The sequence below is a fragment of the Dipodomys merriami genome, unplaced genomic scaffold (genome assembly GCF_024711535.1).
Source record: "Dipodomys merriami isolate MVZ:Mamm:240054 unplaced genomic scaffold, mDipMer1.0.p SCAF_29, whole genome shotgun sequence".
Classification (NCBI taxonomy): domain Eukaryota; kingdom Metazoa; phylum Chordata; class Mammalia; order Rodentia; family Heteromyidae; genus Dipodomys; species Dipodomys merriami.
The window spans coordinates 13,216,167-13,237,734 of record NW_027204381.1 but is presented as its reverse complement, the minus strand read 5'-3'; the positions used below and the strand labels follow the sequence as shown (position 1 = coordinate 13,237,734).

At 43.2% G+C, this 21,568-nt stretch overlaps 1 protein-coding gene and 1 non-coding gene across 3 annotated transcripts in view; both read right to left on the bottom strand.

Annotated features, from left to right (window-relative positions):
* Prdm10 (PR/SET domain 10) overlaps positions 1-21,568 on the bottom strand; it is a 113,075-nt gene that overhangs the window by 4,696 nt on the left and 86,811 nt on the right. The window contains exons 15-21 of one of the 2 annotated variants that reach the window (XM_070038363.1): positions 17,967-18,146; positions 16,626-16,736; positions 13,292-13,492; positions 10,189-10,332; positions 9,155-9,325; positions 6,329-6,469; positions 3,617-3,812 (exon numbers count right to left, since the gene is read on the bottom strand). In XM_070038363.1, the coding sequence (XP_069894464.1) occupies positions 3,617-3,812; positions 6,329-6,469; positions 9,155-9,325; positions 10,189-10,332; positions 13,292-13,492; positions 16,626-16,736; positions 17,967-18,146 (1,144 nt within the window). The remainder of the gene's footprint in view (positions 1-3,616; positions 3,813-6,328; positions 6,470-9,154; positions 9,326-10,188; positions 10,333-13,291; positions 13,493-16,625; positions 16,737-17,966; positions 18,147-21,568) is intronic. The other variant, XM_070038364.1, reaches the window with a different exon arrangement.
* On the bottom strand, positions 20,598-20,677 carry Trnaa-ugc (transfer RNA alanine (anticodon UGC)). The gene has a single exon. It is a non-coding gene; the product is annotated as a tRNA-Ala (tRNA).

Here is a 21,568-nt window from a genome sequence, read left to right as displayed (position 1 = left end):
GTTCCAGAACAGCTAGGGTAACAAAGTGACAGTCTGCCTCCAAAACAAAAAACCAGAATGTTTTTTATAGGTATGCTTTTGTATCCCAGTAATGTTAAAAAGCAAAACAAAATCCTAAACTTGGCACTGGTGGCTCACATCTGTAATCCTAGCTACTCAGGAGGCTGAGATCTGAGGATCACAGTTCAAAGCTAGTCCAGGCAGGAAAATCAATGAGACTTTTTTGTTGTTGTTGGTCGTGAGGTTTGAACTCTGGTCCTGGGCATTGTCTCTGAGCTCTTCAGCTCAAGACTAGCACTCTACCACTTGAGCCATTGTGCCACTTCTAGTTTTCTGGTAGCTTCTGGAGATAAGAAACTCACAGACGGGGCTGGGAAGGTGGCTCAGAGGTAGAGCACTTGCCTTGCATGCCTGAGGCCCGGGGTTCGATTCCTCAGCACCACATAAGCAAAAAGAAAAAAGCCGGAAGTGGCGCTATGGCGCAAGTGGCAGAGCGCTAGCCTTGAGCTGAAGAGCTGAGGGACAGTGCCCAGGCCCAGAGTTCAGGCCCCACAACTAGACCCCCCCCAAAAAAAGAAGAATCTCACAGACTTTCCTGCCCCGGCTGGCTCTGAACCACCATCCTCAGATTTCAGCCTCCTGAGTAGCTAGGATTACAGGTATGAGCCACTGGCAACCAGTATGCATGAGACTCTTATCTCCTATTAACCATCAGAAAACTAGAAGTGAATCTGTGGCTCAAGTGGTAAAGCACTCACCCTGAGCTGAAGAGCTGAGGGACAGCACCCAGGCCCAGAGTTCAAACCCCATTACCAACAATAGCAACAACAAAAAATCCTAACTTGAACATCCCAAATCAAGCTGGACATTATGATGCATACCTGTAATCCCAGCTACTTAGTAGGTAGAGATAGGACAATTGAGGTTCAAGGCCAGCACAAAAAAAAAAAAAAAATTAGAGATTCGATCTCAATAAACACACCAGATAGGGTAGCACATGCCTGTGGTCACAGCTACTTAGGAAGTAGGAACAAGAAGATAATGGTCCCAGGCTAGCCTAAGCAAAAAGTGTGAGTGAAATCTTATAGAAAAAACAACTAAAAAGCTGGGAAGGTGGCTCAGTGGTAGAGCGCTTGCCTTGCATGCATGAGGCCCTGGGTTCGATTCCTCAGTACCACATAAGCAAAAAGAAAAAAGCTGGAAGTGGCACTGTGGCTCAAGTGGTAGAGTGCTAGCCTTGAGCTGAAGAGCTGAGGGACAGTGCCCAGGCCCAGAGTTCAGGCCCCACGACCGGACCCAAAAAAAAAAAAAAAAAGAAAAAAGAAAAAAACAACTAAAGCAAAAAGAGCTGGGGATATAGCTCAAGTGATAGAGTGCTTGCAAGTGATAGAGTATGATGGCCTGAGTTTACATTTGAGGGAGAAAATAATTGTCATTCATTTTTAGATACAATATAGTATTGTATTGTGATAATGTATTTTTATTTTTATTTATTTATTTTTTTTTGGGGGGGGGGGTCTGGTCGTGGGGCCTGAACTCTGGGTCTGGGCGCTGTCCCTCAGCTCTTCAGCTCAAGGCTAGCGTTCTACCACTTGAGCCACAGCGCCACTTCTGGCTTTTTTCTTTTTGCTTATGTGGTGCTGAGGAATCGAACCCAGGGCCTCAGGCATGCAAGGCAAGCGCTCTACCACTGAGCCTCCTTCCCAGCCCCTGTGATAATGTATTTTTAAAAGTGATCATTAAAGCCGGGTGCTGGTGGCTCACACCTGTAATCCTAGCTACTCAGGAGGCTGAGATCTGAGGATCATGGTTCAAAGCCAGCCCGGGCAGGAAAGTCCATGAAAATTTTATCTCCAATTAGCCACCAGAAAACTGGAAGTGGTGCTGTGGCTCAAGTGGTAGAGCACTTGCCTTGAGCTGAAGAGCTCAGAGATGGTGCCCAGGCTCATTGTTCAAGTCCCATGACTGACAAAAAAAAAAGGAATCATTGAGTAAAACATGTGCTTAGCATATACAAGGCACCAGGTTTGATTCCCCAGAACCAAAAAGTCTTTTCATTTTAGAGATATATACAAAAATATTTATGGATGAAATGATATAGTGGATTATTATTCTGCTGGAAAATGAGAGCAAAAGAGAGAGTAGAGATGAGACAAGGTTGTGTGTGTGTGTGAAGTTGGATGGTGGGTATAGTGGTTTGCTACATTATTCACAATTTTGGAACTTTTCCTTAATAAAAAATTTCAGCTCCACTGTAGATTATCAGAATAATAAGAAAACTCAAAAAGACAAATATTGTATACTTTGTCATATGTGGAATCTAAACTGAAAATGACAATGACAATGACAATAACAATAATAATGGGGCATGAGTGTAAAAGGGGGACTTTCTTAAGGTGGGTTCAGTTCAGGAGGAAAAGAGAATAGAAGCACATTACACCTATCAACTCTATCTATCTATCTATCTATCTATCTATCTATCTATCTGAAGATAGCATAATAAAATCCACCAAATACTGTTTGAAAAAGTAGGAGAGAAGGGGGCTAAGAGTGTTAGGAAAATGAATTTGTCCAAAATATACTATACACCTCCAAGGAATCACAATGAACCCCCCCCTTCTGCTATTAATATATACTAAAGAAAAAAAAAGTACCAGTTGTTCACAGCTGTGGCTGAGTTCTGAGGATCAGGGCTCAAAGCCAGACCAGGCAGTAAAATCCATAAGACTTTTATCTCTAATTAACCAGCAGAAAAAAAAAAAAAAACCCAGAAGTGGAGCTTTGGCTCAAGTGGTTGAGTACCAGCCTCCAACCTTGAGCAACAGAGCTCAAGGCCCTCAGTTCAAGCCCCAATATTAGCCCCCCCCCACACACAATTCAGTTCCATTATTTCTTCTTCATATTAGCATGGTAGTTTGTAGTATTATTACCATGGATATCTTCATTCTCCTTTCTTTCACAGTAATTAATCTGGATATTATGTCAGTATATTTACCAGGTTTTTATCAGCATTTATTATTATGAATAAGAGAGTCTTTCTGACTGAAAACTAGTCTCAGCCCTCCTCTTAACCAACAATACTTAGGTGAACAGAGATGATAAAAAGAACAAAAATGATAGAGTATGAGCCTGATTCCACAGCAAATCCATATAACACAGCCAAGGACCAATCACAATAGAAACGGGCCCTCTAAAAAGAAATCAATAGTGCCAGATGCCAATGGCCCACACCTATAATCCCAGTTACTCAAGAGGCTGAGGTCTAAGGATCAAGGTTTGAAGTCAGCCTGGGCAGACAAAGCTAAAGAGATTCTTATCTCCAATAAACCAGCCAAAAACCAGAAGTAGAGGAGTGGCTCAAGTACAGAGTGCCGACCTTGAGCAAATAAAGCTAAGCAAAAGCCGGAGGGCCTTGAGGTCAAGCCCTAGTACTGGCACAGAAATACATACATACATACATACATACACACATACATACATACATACACACATACATACATACAATGTCACAATGTATCAAAAACAACTAACTAGTACTTCAATCTAAAAATCTATTATAAACTTGTTGACATTAAAACATAACCCCGTTGAGTGTTGTCCCCCTTTTCTTACTCACAATAGCCACGGAAGGAATTCCAGGCATTGGGGAGGTATGTGTGTTGCACAGAGGTGTTCTGTTGCTGTGGCTGTGGCTGCTGCTGCTGGGGTTGCTGCAGAGCCTGCCCTGGTGTGGAAGAGCTGCCTTGGATGTGGGAGGGGCTGAGCCCCTGCTGCGCTGGCTGGGCAGAAGGGCTTAATGGCTGCCCAGCTACCTAGGGAGAAAGACAAAGCAAACCCAGGACTAGATGAAATGCCAATAGACTTAATAACTGACAAGAAACTAAAGTATCCCAGCTAAAGGAATAATATAGGTATAAGCATAGAATTCATGAAAAGCAATTAGCATGCTGACATTCTGATTTGTTTTCAAAGGATTATCTATAAAAATATTCAAAGAATTAATTTCAGTAAACTTGCTAGAAAGAGAAATGAGTGAGTAAAATACCTTACGTTATTATATGGAAATGTGATTGCAAGATACAGAGAAGTCACATTTTGAGAGGCTGAATTGGGAGTATTTATTAGAAAACTAGCGACTGCAAGTGGACGCATATCCCCAAAATATTTGCAGCCTTGAACATATTTACTACTGTTAAGAAACTGAGCCATGAGCATAGTAAAGAGCAGAAAAACAATCTCAACAAAGATCAACTCTAATGGAGAGCTGAAGAGGGATGCCGTGGTGACCTGAGGAGAGCCAGAAGACACAAGGCAAGGCACAATGGCAGTGGAGATAACAGGGTCATGGACAGGGGGTAGGGATACAGGCAGCTGGAGAGTTCAAGGAGTCTTCCAAGTTATTAGTACAGGTCTGGCAGGTCTGGGAACCTATTGTCCAAGTCCATCTGCTTCTAGGAATTCAGGCCTGCCTATCACCCCAGGGCAGGTATGGGATTTCACCTCTAAGAGTTTTCAGAAGTTCCCCATCATCTACCAAGATACCAAGGTGATACCAGTTAGACCCAGTATCCATATTCCATTATTATATATGATTAAAGAAAATGAGAAGTGAAAATGCACTATTAGGTCACAAAGGTAATCTCTGACCTAAGCGGAAACAAGACAGCAATCATGATTTCCATTCAACTGCACTGGGACTGGATAACCCCAGCTTGGTGTGGAGCTAAGCACAGGCATATTAAGACATCTACTGGTGGGCTGGGAATGTGGCTTAATGGTAGAGGGCTTGCCTAGCATGCATGAAGCCCTGGGTTCGATTCCTTAGTACCACATAAACATGGCATTGTAGCTCAAGAGGTAGAGTGCTAGCCTTGAGCTGAAGAGCTCAGGGAGAATGGCCAGGCCCAGTGTTCAAGCACCAAGACTGGAAAAAAAAAAAGACATCCAATAGAGAGGCTGATTCCCAATTGCAGGATAAAGAGCCATACTCTCCCCCCGCCCCCCACCTCACCCCTTGGTCGTAGGGCTTGAACACTGGACCTAGATGCTGTTCCTGAGCTCTTCAGTTCAAGGTTAATGCTCTACCACTTTGAGCCACAGTGCCACTTCCAGTTTTCTGGTGGTTAATTGAAGATAAGAGTCTTACAGACTTTCTTAGGTAGGCTGGATTTGAACTGAGATCCTTAGATCTCTGCCTCCTGAATAGCTAGGATTACAGCCCTGAGCCACCAGGATCTGGCAGACCACACTCTTTTGTCTGTTATTTAATAACATAGCTCCTAAATACCTTTCCAAATATTATTTCCTCTTCCTACATAGGAAGAGGAATCAGTATCCTATTTGGTACAAATGTACTACAATCTCTCATGTCAGTATCTTTCCTCACACCATGAGCCTATTTAGGTCTTAATGCCTTCTCCAAATATCATGACACCACCATACCTGTCCTTCAACACCTAGTCCAGAGATCAGAAGACAAAAGTGTCCTTGATCTGCTGTTAAGCAGAATCTCTTCCTCCTTTGGACTCCCATACCTATATATCTCAGTTAATAGACTTAATCATACAAATGCAATAATGCACAATCCCCAAAAATACCCCAACTGTTCCAAATCACAGAAGCAACTTAGTGATTGCATTTAGGATGGAAAGAAAGATGTGTTGTTTCTAAAATGTCATATCACAAGATACCTCTGGGACAGGGTCACTTAATGCAAACATGTCTACAATACCAATATAAAAAAATAAAATAGCTGGGGACCAGTGGCTTATGCCTGTAATCCGAGCTACTTAGGAGGCTGAGATCTGAGGATCACAATTTGAAGCCAGGCCAGGCAGGGAAAGTCTGAGAGACTCTTCAATTAATCACAAAAAGCCAGAAGTATAGCTGTGGTTCACGTGGTATAGTGCTAGTCTTGAGCAAAAGAGCTCAGGGACAGCACCCAGGCCCGAGTTCAAGCCCAGAAGGCAAAGGTAGAACTCATTAAGGTCAGAAAATAAGGACCTCGGGGCTGGGAAGGTGGCTCAGTGGTTAGAGCGCTTGCCTTGCATGCCTGAGGCCCTGGGTTCGATTCCTCAGCACCACATAAGCAAAACAAAAAAAAAAAGCCGGAAAGTGGCACTGTGGCTCAAGTGGTAGAACGCTAGCCTTGGGCTGAAGAGCTGAGGGACAATGCCCAGGCCCAGAGTTCAGGCTTCATGACCGGAACCAAAAAAAAAAAAAAAAAGAAAATAAGGACCTCATCTCAACAAGTTAATAATCTCCTATTAACTCTGTGGTCCCTGAGGCCCAGCTAGCTCAGTGCAGCATAGTCTATAGAGACCTGTACCTGGGATGAAGGTGGGGTCGTGGTGGCAGGCTCTGTGACCTGGATGTGCTGCACCTGGATGGCATGCTGGGTGTAGGTCTGAGGGTCATGGAGTTGGCCAACATCCACAGTGGACTGCTGAGACTGGTGTGGAGAAGTAGCCTGGAAGAGAAAACACAGACCCCAACCAAATATATATTGACGTGCAGAGCACATGGGCAGCAAAGATGGCGCTGAGAGGGAGTTAAGTGGGCAGAGCCCAATTTACTGTAGAGCACGTGGGCAGCAAAGATGGCGCTGAGAGGGAGTTAAGTGGGCAGAGCCCAATTTACTGTAGAGCACATGGGCAGCAAAGATGGCGCTGGGAGAGAGTAGAGTGGGCAGAGCCCAATTGATCTTCCGATCAGTGCCTAACCAGCCCGTGAAGGCTCAGGTGCATGATAGGGTGTGACCTTGACAGTGATTGGTTCCTCTTCCTCCCTTGCCATGCCACCCGCCCTTTTTGGTTTTAAAAAGGGCTGCTCTCTGTTAATAAACCTGCTGGATTTGGCTCCCCGCTGTGTCTGATTGTCTCCTGGGCTGAGGGAGGCTGGGGAACTGGCCAGCGCCTCAGACCCTGTCTTTCGTGAGACGGAGGAAGACCCAACATTGACGGAGGTTAAAGGAAACCCTTCCAGAAAAAGTTCACTTAAAAAAAGTTCACTTAAAAAAAACTGGCCAGGCGCCAGTGGGTCACGCCTGTAATCCTAGCTACTTAGGAGGCTGAGATCTGAGGATTGCAGTTAAAAGCCAGCCTGGGCAGGAAAGTCCTTGAGGCTCTTATCTCCAATAAACCACTAGAAAACCAGAAGTTGCACTGTGGCTCAAGTGGTAGAGTACTCACTTTGAGCTGAAGAGCGCAGGGACAGCGCCCAAGCCCAGAGTTCAGGCCCCACAACCAAAAAACAAAACAAAACAAAAAAAACCCCAACAATATCCCGGGGTCTTTAATTTCATTTCTTACAGTGAGAGCTGGAAATGTCTCTCTGTTTCTGTATGTCTCTCCTTTAACCTGGCTCTTGAGCCACCTACCCAGAATCTGCTGTAGCCCTTAACGATATGTGGTTTTTCTATTAAACTCCTTGCTTTCCCACTTTAAAACCAAACCAAACCAAAATCCCTCTTAGGAGGATTATCAGTTTGGGGGCTGGCCTCAGCTACATAATAAAACATGGTCTCAAAACCAACAATATCAACAAAAATAAAAACAAAAAAATTTTAACCCAAGGATAAGCAGGACTCCGATGGCTCACAACTGTAATTCTAGTTAGGCACAAGGATGAGATCTGAGAATCACATTTCAAAGCCAGCCCTAGCAAGAAAGTCTGTGAGACTCTTATCTCTGATTAACTAGCAAAAACAGGCAGAAGTAAAGCTGTGGTTCAAGTGGTAGAGCACCACCTTTAGCACAAAAAGCTCAGGGACAGCCCCCAAGTTCTGACACAAAAAAAATTAAAAAGTAGGGCTGGGAAGGTGGCTCAGTGGTAGAGCGCTTGCCTTGCATGCATGAGGCCCTGGGTTCGATTCCTCAGCACCACATAAGCAAAAAGAAAAAAAGCCGGAAGTGGTGCTGTGACTCAAGTGGTAGAGCGATAGCCTTGAGCTGAAGAGCTGAGGGACAGTGCCCAGGCCCAGAGTTCAGGCCCCACAACCGACAGAAAAAAAAAAAAAAGATTATAACAAATAATGATTTAAACTTGTAGAAACTGGAAGTTTCACTGTTGTTAACTATTCTTTACTTTTTAATTTTTTTTTTTTGGGGGGGGGTCCGGTCGTGGGGCCTGAACTCTGGGCCTGGGCACTGTCCTTCAGCTCTTCAGCTCAAGGCTAGTGCTCTACCACTTGAGCCACAGAACCACTTCCCCTTTTTTTTTTCTGCTTATGTGGTACTGAGGAATCGAACCCAGGGTCTCATGCATGCAAAGCAAGCATTCTACCACTGAGCCACTTTCCCAGCCCCTATTTGTTGTAATCTTGAAAGCAACGATTTCAAAGCAACAAGCTTGTGCATTTCAGTCTTAACATACTTCCTCATAGTATAATTAGATGAAAAGTAGGTCAGGGAGGATCCCTTCTTATAGCTAATCAGTAAGCATGAGCTATTCATTATCTGATAGAAAAAAAAAACATAGTTATACCTCAATACCAAAAAGAAACTGACAGCGGTTCAGAGATTGACTCAAAATTGTCTTTTTTTGTGTGTGCTGGCACTAAGATCTGAATTCAGGGTCTGGATGCTGTCCCTTAGCATATTTATTCAAGGCTGGTGCTCAACCACTTGAGCCACAGATCTGCTTCTGGTTTTTGCTGATTAATTGGAAATAGGAGTCTCATGGATTTTTCTGCCAGGGCTGGCTTCAAACCATGATCCTTAGATCTCAGCCTCCTGAGATGATCCTCCAGATGATCCCCTAGCACCCAGCCAAAATTATCTTTACAGCCTGATATGTCATTCAATACCCATATAGAAATTTCTCATTATCAAGTACTCAATGAAGGTGCTGGAGAAGTAGCCTTGAAGGACAATGTTTCAAATAGATGCGGAAAGAGATGCCGCTGAAGAAGTCTGAGCACAGGAGGGCTGTTACACAGGAACGTAAGATCTGACTAAAACAGATACTAAGTCCAGAGCCCTCCTCAGCTTGGGGAGGGCAATAGAGATGGTGTGTACTAACCAAGGCACAGAACTTCCATGCAGAAGCACCTATGATATATACAGCCTAGCTCCAACTCTGAGACCTGAGTGCTTTGCTCCACTCAAAATGCCATCCTGGCCAATGGCATAAAGAAATAAATATAATACAGTACCGGGGCCACCTGCACCACTTGAAGCTGTATGTGCTGAGGTTGCTGGAGACCAGATGCAGACTGAGACACAGGAATATATTGAATCCTCTGGTAGTCCCCCTGTGGCGTTCGATAATCTGTTGTTAGGGTCTGGGACAGTTCTGTCATTGCTTGGGTTAGCAGATCTGTTGTCTAGAAAAATCACATAGTACACATTAGTTGGTAACACCAGTTTGTAGATATTTCAGTGTTTTGATACTGGGACTTAAACTCAGGGCCTCCCAATCTCTCTTAACTCTCTCAAGGATAGTGCTTATCACTTGAGCCTTAACCTCACTTCTGGCTTTTTGTTGTGGGGCATGAACTCATGGCGTGGGCACTGTCCCTGAGCTTTTCTGCTCAAGGACAGGGCTCTACCACTTTGAGCACAACTCCACTTCTGGCTTTCTGGTGGTTAATTGGAGATAAGAGTCTCAAGGACTTTCCTGCCTGGGCTGGCTTCAAACTATGATCCTCAGATCTCAGCCTCCTGAGTACCTAGGATTATAGGCATAAGCCATCAGCACCTGACTCACTTCTGGCTTTTTGCTGGTTAAATGGAGAAAAGAATCTCTCAGGTTTGTTTGCCCATGTTGGCTTTGAACTTTGATCCTCAGATCTCAGCCTTTTGAGTAAGATTACAGGTGTGAGCTACCAGCACCCTGCCTATTTCAGTGGTCTTAAATACAACTGAAATTTAGGTTGTCATACTGGCAGATCATGGAACTACAAATTAATCCTGAGTGCCTGCCTCTGATCTAATGGAGCGTCCTTGGAGGTTGAAATAACATTGCAGTGAAGAAGCATCACTGAAAATTTCCTGCTACTTCTTTGATGGAAAGCTTGGAAAAGCATTGACTAGGAAATCCAGTTAGTAGCATAAAGCATTAAGTAGTAAACTAAAGGATGAGGGGGCCATCTGCAGCCAATAAACAGCTAGATCAACATGGCTTCGCTGTTTCAAGAGATCCTAGGCACTGAAGGGAACGAAATGGTCTTCCTGGCCACATGCTTACCACCACAGTCTCTCCAGTGGCACTGTCTGTCGTTAAAACAGCCGGGGCAGTACTGATCACAGCTGTTGTCAAGGGGGTATGGATGGTGTTGGGGAGCTGTGCATATTCAGGATGTTTCTTTCGAATGTGTTGGACCATCTTGGTCTGAAAAACATCAAAGAAAATCAATAGCAATTACTACAGATTGAGGCAGGAAAAGTGTAAGTCTAAAAGCAGCTTAGGCAAGACCTGGTCTCAAAAAAATCAAAATGAAACATAGATACACACACACACACACACACACACACACACACACACACACACACACTCTCTCTCTCTCTCTCTCTCTCTCTCTCTAAGAATAGTGAGTAGAATTATTTTGTTGTTTCTCACATATAAATCATCAAAAGTTCTTAAACCTTCTATTTTGTGCCTTTAAAAAGTAAAATATCAAGGGCTGGGAAGGTGGCTCAGTGGTAGAGTGCTTGCCTTGCATGATGAGGCCCTGGGTTTGATTCCTCAGTACCACACAAGCAGAAAAAGCCAGAAATGGTGCTATGGCTCAAGTGGTAGAACACTAGCCTTGAGCTAAAGAGTTGAGGAACAGTGCCCAGGCCTAGAGTTCAGGCCCCATGACTAACCAAAAAAAAAAAAAAAGTAAAATATCCAAACTTGTAATCCTAGTTACTCAGGAAACTGAGATCTAAGGATCGCTAGCCTGGGTAGGAAAGTCCATGAGTCTCATCCCCAATAGTTAGTGCTATCCTTGAGCAGAAAGGCTCAAGGACAGCACCCAGGCCCTGAATTCAAGCCCCATGACAGACAAAAAAAAAAAAAAGTAAAATATTGTGGTACTCACTAGACATTATGTTGAAAATGAAATACACAATTTGTGGGTACTAACTATACAACTTGTAGGTGGGAACTGGAGGGAAAAACTGGGAGAGAACAAGAGAAGGGGGCATTGTCCAAAAAGAAATGTACTCTGCTGGGCGCCGGTGGCTCACGCCTATAATCCTAGCTACTCAGGAGGCTGAGATCTGAGGCTCACGGTTCAAAGCCAGCCCAGGCAGGAAAGTCTGTGAGACTCTTATCTCCAATAAACCACTAGAAAATCAGAAGTGGCTCTGTGGCTCAAGCGGTAGAGCGCTTGCCTTGAGCTGAAGAATGCAGGGACAGCACCCAAGCCCAGAGTTCAAGCCCCAGGACTGACTAACCAAAAAACAAAACAAAAAAAAAAAACAAACAAACAAAAAAAAGAAATGTACTCTTTACATGATTTAAGGTAAATGTAATTCCTGTGTACATCACTTTCATGATAACATTCAAAATAAATAAAGTAAAATACTATTTATTGAAATTAATAATTTTTAACTGTATTTTTTTGTCTTTTCTTTTTTGGTACTGGGGATTGAACCCAAGTGAAATTAATAATTTTTAAAAATAAAATATCAACCCAGATGTTCGTGGCTCACATCTATCTTCTATAATCTTAGCCACTCAGGAGGACTGCAATCTGAAGATTGCAATTTGAAGTCAGCTGGGGCAGGAAAGTCCATCAGACTCTTCAATTAACCACCAAAAGCCAAAAGTACAGCTGTGGCTCAAGTAGTAGAGTGCTAAGGTAAATGGCAGCATCCAGGCCCTGAGTTCAAGCCCCAGTACTGGCATTAAAGAAAAACAAAACTAAAACTAAAATACCAGCCAGTCATGGGCCAGTAGCTCATGCCTATAATCCAAACCACTATAGAAGCCAAGATTTTAGGATTACGGTTCAAGCCAGCAATAACGCCCATGAAATTCTTATTTTCGATCAAGCATCAAAAAAAGCCGAAGTATGGGCTGGGAAGGTGGCTCAGTGGTAGAACGCTTGCTTTGCATGCATGAGGCCCTGGGTTCAATTCCTCAGCACCACATAAGCAAAAAGAAAAAAGCCAGAAGTGGCACTGTGGCTCAAGTGGCTCAAGTGGTAGAGCGTTAGCCTTGAGCTGAAGAGCTAAGGAAAAGCGCCCAGACCCAGAGTTCAGGCCCCATGACCGGACCCAAAATAAAAGCCGAAGTAAAGCTGTGGCTCAAGTGGTAGAACACTAGTCTTGAACAAAAAAGCTAGGAGATAGCACTCAGGCCTTGTGTCCCAGTACTAGCATGAAAATAAATAGATAAATAAAATATCCTCCAGCTACTTGGGAGGCTGAGGCAGGAGGATCACTTGAGCCCAGGAGTTTGGGGCCAGCCTAGGCAACACAGCAAGACCCTAACTCTCGTATTTTAATTCATTGATTAAAATAAAATTAAAAAAAATTCAAGGCTAGGAATGTGGCTCAGTGGTAGAGCGCTTGCCTCGCACGTATGAAGCCCTGGGTTTGATTCCTCAGCACCAAATAAACAGAAAAAGCCAGAGGTGGCATTGTGGCTCAAGTGGTAGAGTGCTATCTTTGCACAAAAGAAGCTCAAGGATAGTGCCCAGGCCCTGAGTCCAAGCCCCAGAACTGGCCAAAAAAAAATTTTTTTTTTCATTCAGAACAGCACTGATTCTGTACCTGTCCTTCCAAAAGCAACTAAGATAGAAAAAACAAGGAGACCATGACAGTAAAAATCCACATGAATTCACATCATTGGGTCACTGGGTAAGATCTATAAATTTCACAGCATACCCTATCCCCATAAAAACTTGTGACACACACACACACACACACACACACACACACACACACACACACGTAAAAAATCACACACACACACACACACACACACACACACACACACACACACACACACACACACGTAAAAAATCCTCTTTCCAAGAACTATCATTTCAGTTCCTATGTAGTGGGAAGACTCTAAATCATGAGCATAGAATATTCCTTCAGCAGGTCAGCAGGCTGAGGACAAGAACAGTGAGTGAATTGCTCAAACTAGGAGATGGCTTCAATTCTGAGGAGTTCACAGTATTCCCTTCCTTTTCTCTGCTGCCAACCCTATCTATTGGAACTAGGATTAGTTCTCTTTAGTACCCCCCATCCCAAAAGCAAAGACTCAGGTCATCTGGATGAGAAGCCTTCTTCTGTGAAGACAGTGCTCTATAGAGAGTTTGCAATCATTTGATCAGAAGCAAGCCACATACCTTGCTGCTGTACTGCTTAGAGCAGTGTGGGCAGCACACAGGAGGAGTAGCAATGGTGCCCGTCAGCTGGGTATGGGTACTTAGCATGGGGTCTGGCTCTCCAGGACCAGCAGGACGAAGTTTCCGAATGCTTGGTGGCAACTCAGCTCCTGGATGGTTCTTCAGAATATGAGCTTTACGTTTACTGGCACTTTTATAAACCTGCAAGTTCAAATACTTCACTATAAAAATGGTTATAGTCAACCTTCTTGCTTTGTTGGCTTTTCAAGCCAACTAAGAATTTCATCCTAAGGTAATGAAAAAAAATATTGATATAACCCAAATAAAATATACTTGAGCAATATGGGTATAATGGTACATGTCTGTAATCCTAGCACTCAGGAAGAGGACACAAGAGGAGTGTGAGTTCAAGGCCAGCCTGGCAATATAACAAGATTTTGTCTCAAAAAACCAAAGGTTGGTTGGTGCCTATGGCTAATGCTTATAATTCTAGCTACTCAGGAGGCTGAGTTCTGAGGATTGCAGTTTGAAGCCAGCAGGAAAGTCTATGAGACTCTTATTTCCAATTAATCAGCAAAAAGCCAGATATAGAACTGTTGATGGTAGAAACCTAGCCTAGAACAAAAAAAGCTAAGGAACAGTGCCCAATCCCCGAGTTCAAGCTCCAATATTGACACCAAAAACAAAACAAAACAAAAAATAAAATAAAATAAAATAAAAAAACAAGGCTCAGTAATAAAGTCCTTGCTTACCATGTGCAAGGCCTACGGTTCACTCCCAAATACTACATACATATATATATATATATATATATATATATATATATATATATATAGGATATAGTGTATTATAATATGATATTATACTAATTAGAATATAATAAAATAAGCTGGGCTCCAGGGTTTACTCCTGTAACCCTAGCTACTCAGGAGGCTGAGATCTGAGGATCATGGTTCAAAACCAGCCTGGGCAGGAAAGTCCATGGTACTCTTATCTCCAATTAACCACCAGAAAACCGGAAGTGGTGCTGTGGGTCAAAGTAGTAGAGTGCTAGCTTTGAACTCAAAAGCTCAGGAACAGTGCCCAAGCCCTGAGTTCAAGCTCCAAGAGTGACTGTATGTATATGTATATGTATATGTGTGTGTGTGTGTGTGTGTGTGTGTGTGTGTGTGTGTATAAAATATATATACATATTATATATATATATATATATATATTTACAGGTACTATATTATATATAACATATATAATTATATAATATGCTATATATAATTATTATATAATTATATATAACTACATATATTATATATAATAAGAACACAATACAAGTATGTAGGCATCTTCCTTGAATTTTCCATGTATATATAAGTAGTAACTATAATTTTTTTTTAAATCCTTTACCTAAAAGTTTAAAAGGTAAACAGAATTGATTTGGAGACCAGTTCACCTTTTGTCTGTCTGTAAGGCTCTCACAGGACCAATGTAACTGAAGATTAGAAGGCACAAAGTCTTGGGGCTGGGAAGGTGGCTCAGTGGTAGAGCGCTTGCCTTGCATGCCTGAGGCCCTGAGTTCAATTCCTCAGCACCACATAAGCAAAAAGAAAAAAGCTGGAACTGGTGCTGTGGCTCAAGTGGTAGAGTGTTAGCCTAGAGCTGAAGAGCTGAGGGACAGTGCCCAGGCCCAGAGTTCAGGCCCCACGACCGGACCCAAAAAAAAAAAAAAAAGAAGGCACAAAGTCTTCTGAGTAGTAAGTTCAATAGTGTTGAGCACCTATGGCGAGCACTCTGGTTTAAACCCTGTTTCCTCCTTTTCTTTTTGTGCTCATCCTGGGGCTTGAACTTAAGGTCTGAGTATTCTCCCTGAACATTTTTGCTTAAGGTTAGTGCTCTATTACTTGAGGCACAGCTCTACTTGCAGCTTGTTGGTAATTAATTGGAGATAACAGTCTCACAGACTTTCTTGCCCAGGCTGGCTTTGAACTGGGATCCTCAGATCTCAGCCTCCTGAGTAGCTAGGATTACAACCCTGAGCCACAGGTGGCACCTAAAAACCTGCTTCTTTTAAGCTAACAGAGGTATGTTACCAAAGAAGGACGTTATTACAAAGAAACAACAAACAGTATTTTCTTTCATTTGTAAGTGTACCAAAAAGAAGAAGTACAAGAAGAACAAGAAGAATGAAATCATCCAAGTAGAGTATGCATGACAAAACTTTTTCACCAAAATGCTTAAATAGGGATACAGCTTGACCCATTGTAACAATGAAATGTACAAGACACTATGTTGAAAGCAAACTTTACAACTTGTGGGGGGAGGGAGGGAGAGAGGAGTTGGGGAGGTGGGGAAGGAAGGGACGGTAGGGGGAAAACAAAGGAGAAGGTAACAATGAATGATAGGAAATGTATTCATTACCTTCTTCATGTAACTGTAATCCCTCTGTACACTATTTTCACAACAAATATCGTATTAAAAAAAAAACGGGCTGGGAAGGTGGCTCAGTGGTAGAACGCTTGCCTTGCATGCCTGAGGCTCTGGGTTCAATTCCTAGCACTACATAAACAAAAAGAAAAAAGCTGGAAGTGGCGCTGTGGCTCAAGTGGTAGAGCGCTAGCCTTGAGCTGAAGAGCTGAGGGACAGCGCCCAGGCCCAGAGTTCAGGCCCCACACTGGACCCCCCAAAAAAACAAAAAAAAAAAAACAAAAAAACCCCACAACTTTTTCACATCCCACCCAATCTTCTAGAAATCCCAAATCTACTACAGATTTGACAGATGCTCTCATTAGACCTTAAGAACTTAGAATGAATTTGTATTATAAGCTCTTCGTAATCAATGTCTCTTCTTTTATAACAGAAGTCACAGAGAAAAGAGATAATGAGAAAACCAAATCCATTTTTTTTTTTTTTGGTCAGTCATGGGGCTTGAACTCTGGGCCTGGGCGCTGTCCCTGCATTCAGTTCAAGGCTAGTACTCTACCACTTGAGCCACAGTGCTACTTCTGGTTTTCTGGTGGTTAACTGGAGATAAAAGTCTCACAGATTTTCTGCCCAGGCTGGCTTTGAACTGTGATCCTCAAATCTCAGCCTCCTGAGTAGCTAGGATTACAGGCGTGAGCCACTGGCAACTGGCTGTATCAACTAATTCTTAAGGAGGGGAAATGGGCTTAAATGCAGTTGCAAGTCTAGCTTTTTGTCTGAATGGAAAACTACTGCGAGGCAAGGAGCCATCTGCTATGAGCAACTGTAAGATCCTACTGTGGATCTGTGCATGCCAACAAACTGTCTCTAAGCAGGGCTCCCACAGTTTGGCTCGCCAGAGTGGGTATTTTGCTTTTACCTTATCACAGTACTGACAGAAATAATCACGGTTGGGTTTTATGATAGGTAGGGTTAACTCTGGCACCTCTTCTATCTTCATGTCTGGATGCCTCTTTGATAAGTGATTTACCTAAAGGAAAAACAAGAACGAATGAGAAAGAAGGCCCATTAGAGAAGGTAAACAAATGCCTAGGATAAGAGCACTGGAAGCTGAAATGCTTTGAAGCAGAGCCCACACAGCAAAGCATTGCCTAGGATCAGCACCTCCAGGCACATGTGACACCACTTCCTGTCAACAGGAGGTAACATTAATTCACTCCACAAACAACTGAAATCAAGCTGGGTCACCAGGGTCCCATCAAAAGTCTCTGGCTGACAGAAGTACTACTGGGAAAATATGACTATACTGGCTTTTCTTTGGTTAATTCTCCTGAATAAATACAATACAAAGTAAGGCTCTGAATTTTAAATATTGTTCTACCTTCCTAGCTTTTAGTTAAAATGTATTTTGCAACTATAAGGTGGTCAAAGTAGGTCAAGAGCAGTAAATGGGCTTTATTCTGTTTACACTAACCTGGGACCACATATCCTGTTTTGATGGGAAGTTTCCTTCTACCATCATTTCCTAACTGGAAAAAAAGAGGTACTGGCATTCACAGATAGTCAGGGAGAAGGCAAAGATTCCCCCTCCCCAGCAAGTATAATCAGGAACACAATGAGCTGGAGGTATGTCTCAAGTGGTAGAACACCAGCCTTGAGTGAAAGAGCCACGTGCATGCAGCCCTGAGTTCAAACCCTAGTACTGGTGCGCGAACACACACACACACACACGAACACACGAACACACGAACACACACACAAACACACACACACACACACACACACACACACACACACACACACACACACACACACACACACACACACACACACACACACACACACACACACACACACACACACACACACACACACACACACACACACACCCTTCCAAAGGAACACAAAAGAGAAGAGGGAAATAAAACAGAACAAGACCACAGAGATTGAGAAGCGTAAGGAAAAAAAAACCTGGTAATGAACAGTGAGAGGTCAGGGAGGATTCAGTGGTAGAGCATGTGCTTAGCAGGTACAAGGCCCTGGGTTCAATCCCCAGAAACACACAACAGAAAGCCTTCTCATAGCAGGTAATCCAAAAAGTGACACAGGAGGGCAAAGGGAAATAGGAAGCAGAAATTCCAGACTGGGAACTGTTTGCCAGTTTATTCCCCCAGCCAGTGACTACACCTACTGACAAACAGACTCACAGACACAACACAATATCCAAGAGAAAGAAGGTGGACTGGGAAGCAGCACTGACCAGCATGCCTCTGCGCCGAAAGCCCATCATACACAGGCGGCACTTGAATGTGAAGCTGTCATAGTCTGTGGATGTGATGCGGGGTTTGAAGGTCTTGGAGCGGCTGATGCGATCGGCTTTCTTGGCTTCTCTTTCAGGATTATGCATTCTTTGCATGTGTTCCCGTAGTTTGTCTTTCCGCTATTTGGAGAGAATTTTGGAAAATGAAGTAAGGGTGAGTATAGTATAATTTTAATGGAATGAATGATTGTTTTTAGAGAAATACAAACGCGTAGTTACCACAAGCCACTAATTTGGTTGCTGCAGTAGTGGGATATCACAGATGGGTCAAAAGTAGAATCACAGGCCAGGCACCAGTGACTCACACCTGTAATCCTAGCTGCTCAGGCTGAGATATGAGGATCTTGGTTCGAAGCCACATGGGGCAAGAAAGCCTGTGAAACTCTTTATTTCCAATTAACTACCAAAAAAGATGCGGTGGAGCTGTGACTCAAGTGGTAGAATGCCTAGCATTGAGCAAAAGAGGCTCAGGACAGCACCCAGGCCGAGTTCAAAGCCCTAGGACTGGTGCGCACATACACACACACACACACACGCGCGCACATGAACGCACGCATGCACGCACACACGCACATGCACAAAGGAGAATCACTAACAAGTACCTTTAGTAGGTTGCCATCATTAAACATGAATGACTGCTTTTTGAGAAGAAAGACTCTGCTTTATATAAGGGAGCACAAAGAGTACATTGGTAAGTTTGGTATTAACAACTACACAATAAACTGATAAAGAATGATCAGCAATATTGAATTTACAAAGCCGTGGGTACAATACTCAATTCCCACATATTTGAATGACATGGCACTTTGAAATCTCAAGTGCAATTCAGTAAAGACCTATCAGCTAATGGATTTGAGTTTCTCACCTCATGGATTTAGAAATTCAAGTCAGCAATTGCACTATCCACTGTACATGGACCATGTGGACCAGGGCACAGGTGCACCTTTTTTTTTTTGGAGCTGGGGTCTTGTTTCATTGCCGTGACTGTCCCCAAAATCCATCCAGGGCTCAGGTGATCCTCCCACCTCAGCCTCACAAATTGCTGGGATTATCTAGCTGCCTTGATTATCTAGTAATCCATGCTAGTGCAAGTCCACAGAGAGAAAATTAGGCAGAGGTCATTCTGAATAAAAATAAAATTTTAAAAATGCCACTAAAGGAGCATACTCTTAGGGAAGAACACAAAGCCGCATTGCCTATGTGCCTCTGATTATAGAAAATAGTATTTATCAAGATGAACTCTAGAAAATGGAAACAAGAGCTTTTTTCTTTGTTGTTTCTATTTTCTTTTTGTCTTGTTTATTTATCTGTCTTTGGGAGGGCCAGGTGAGGTACAGAAATGGCAGGACAGAGGGTGAACAAGTGCAGCAGTGGAACTCACTAGACACTATCCTGAAAATGAACTATACTACTGAGGGTGGGGATGAGAGGGAGGAAACTGGGAGAGCGCAAAGGAAGTAGTGACGTTATCCCCAAAGAAATGTTCTCGTTACCTGACTTAGGAAACTGTAAACTCTCTGTATACCACCTTTAAAATAATTTTGTTAAGAAAGAAAAAAGCCAACTTCGTTATCCAGTGGGGTTGTCTGCTCTTGGAAGGAGTTTCAAACGGCTTCAGTTTTGTAATGACTGAATCTTTCTGCAAGAAGTTCTTCCCAACTTTTGGTGCAGGGACTGTCTTTAACCACTGAGGTTTTCAGCACATTCATTCAACAAATGCTCCAGTGCTTACTATGCCGAGTACTAAGTCCCAGTGCAGGGCACCTCTCAGCTGCCTCTGCTACAATGGATACAACTACTCTTTCCCCTGTCCCACTAGGCCTCTCACTCCTGGGATGCTCAGTTTCTCAGTCTGCAGCAAAATCTGGGCTAAGGACAGTGCCCTAAGTAACAGTAATCTTCTTTACAGCAGATCCAGTGATAAAGTTCCATTGCCTTGCTACTTTCTCCTGATCACCAGTATCCACTAATTTTCTTCCTCTATTTTCATTAAACAGACCAATTCACCCTAACTGAATCATTTCTTAAACCTCAAAGCACCATATTAATACACACCAGATAAACAGTAATGGGCATGTATTTGTTGGGTGCCAAATCTCCACAAGACCTTTCCACTCCAGCATCTCCCAAATCAGATTCCATACCTTCTACTCATTTCTCCTCACGCTTGTACCTAGCTTCTTATTTATTTATTTATTTTTGGGTCCGGTCATGGGGCCTGAACTCTGGGCTTGGGCGCTATCCCTCAGCTCTTCAGCTCAAGGCCAGCGCTCTAGCACTTGAGCCACAGCACCACTTCCGGCTTTTTTCTTTTTTGCTTATGTGGTGCTGAGGAATCGAACCCAGGGCCTCATGCATGCAAGGCAAGCATTTTACCACTTAAGTCACCTTCCCAGCCCCTGTACCTAGCTTCTTTTGTGTGTGTGTGTGTGTGTGTGTGTGTGTGTCTGGTCGTGGGGCCTGAACTCTGGGCCTGGGCACTGTCCCTCAGCTTTTCAGCTCAAGGCTAGTGCTCTACCACTTGAGCCACAGCGCCACTTCCGGCTTTTTTTTTTTTTTTTTTTTTTTTTTTGCTTATGTGGTGCTGGGAATTGAACCCAGGGCCTCATGCATGCAAGGCAAGCGCTCTACCACTGAGCCAACTTCCCAGCCCCTGTACCTAGCTTCTTAATATCAGTGATGTACGCAGACATCTAGCCTCCCAAAGTACAGATCTCAATTCTCCATACTCTGCCTTTCACTCTTTCATCCATCCCAAGGTCCTATGAGTTCTTCTTCAATTGTCTGCCTGGACCTCCTTAAGCTTGTGAGCCTGGGTTTAGGACCAGCTTCAAAAGGTCCTGGGCTCTCTTTACTGTATGTCTAATTAATCAGTCTAACAAGCTGGCTTTACCTCTCTGATGTCATCTCCTCACTGGCCTCTTCCTACACACCCATTCCATCACTCACCATCTCATCTGCTGAATGTGCTACTGCTTCAGTCCCTGCTGCTTCCTCTCTTGGGGTATCTTCATTCCTCATCCTTTCCTTTTCCCTAGCTGGCAAACTCTTCCTCAACCTTTAGTGAATTCGGAATCGTTATTGTGAGCTGGGAGTAGAGTTAAATAGTACAATACTCAACTAGTATCTGTGAGGTTCTGGGTTCAATTCCCACTGAAAACAAAAATCTATCAGTGCTCCCTTATACTCCAAGTAAGAGTTAACTGTTCTCATAGCACATCATCCATTATTATAGTATCAATATTTTATTTTGGAGGCAGGCTCTCACCATGTAGCCTGGGCTAACCTCACAGTGCGGATCCTCCTGCCTCATCCTCATCTTCATGTTGCACCAACATGCCAATTCAATAAAATTTTAAATGTTTATTTTCCGACAGAAGTGTTAGCTTTCTAAAGTCAAAATACCTTATCTATCTATCTATCTCCATCTCTCTATCTTCTATCTTTGTTGGCCTCATGGAATTTATAGTTAGGAGGACAGACAAATTTAATATATGAGTGCTATCAGCACATACATGTTATCAAGCAAAAGGTACTATGGA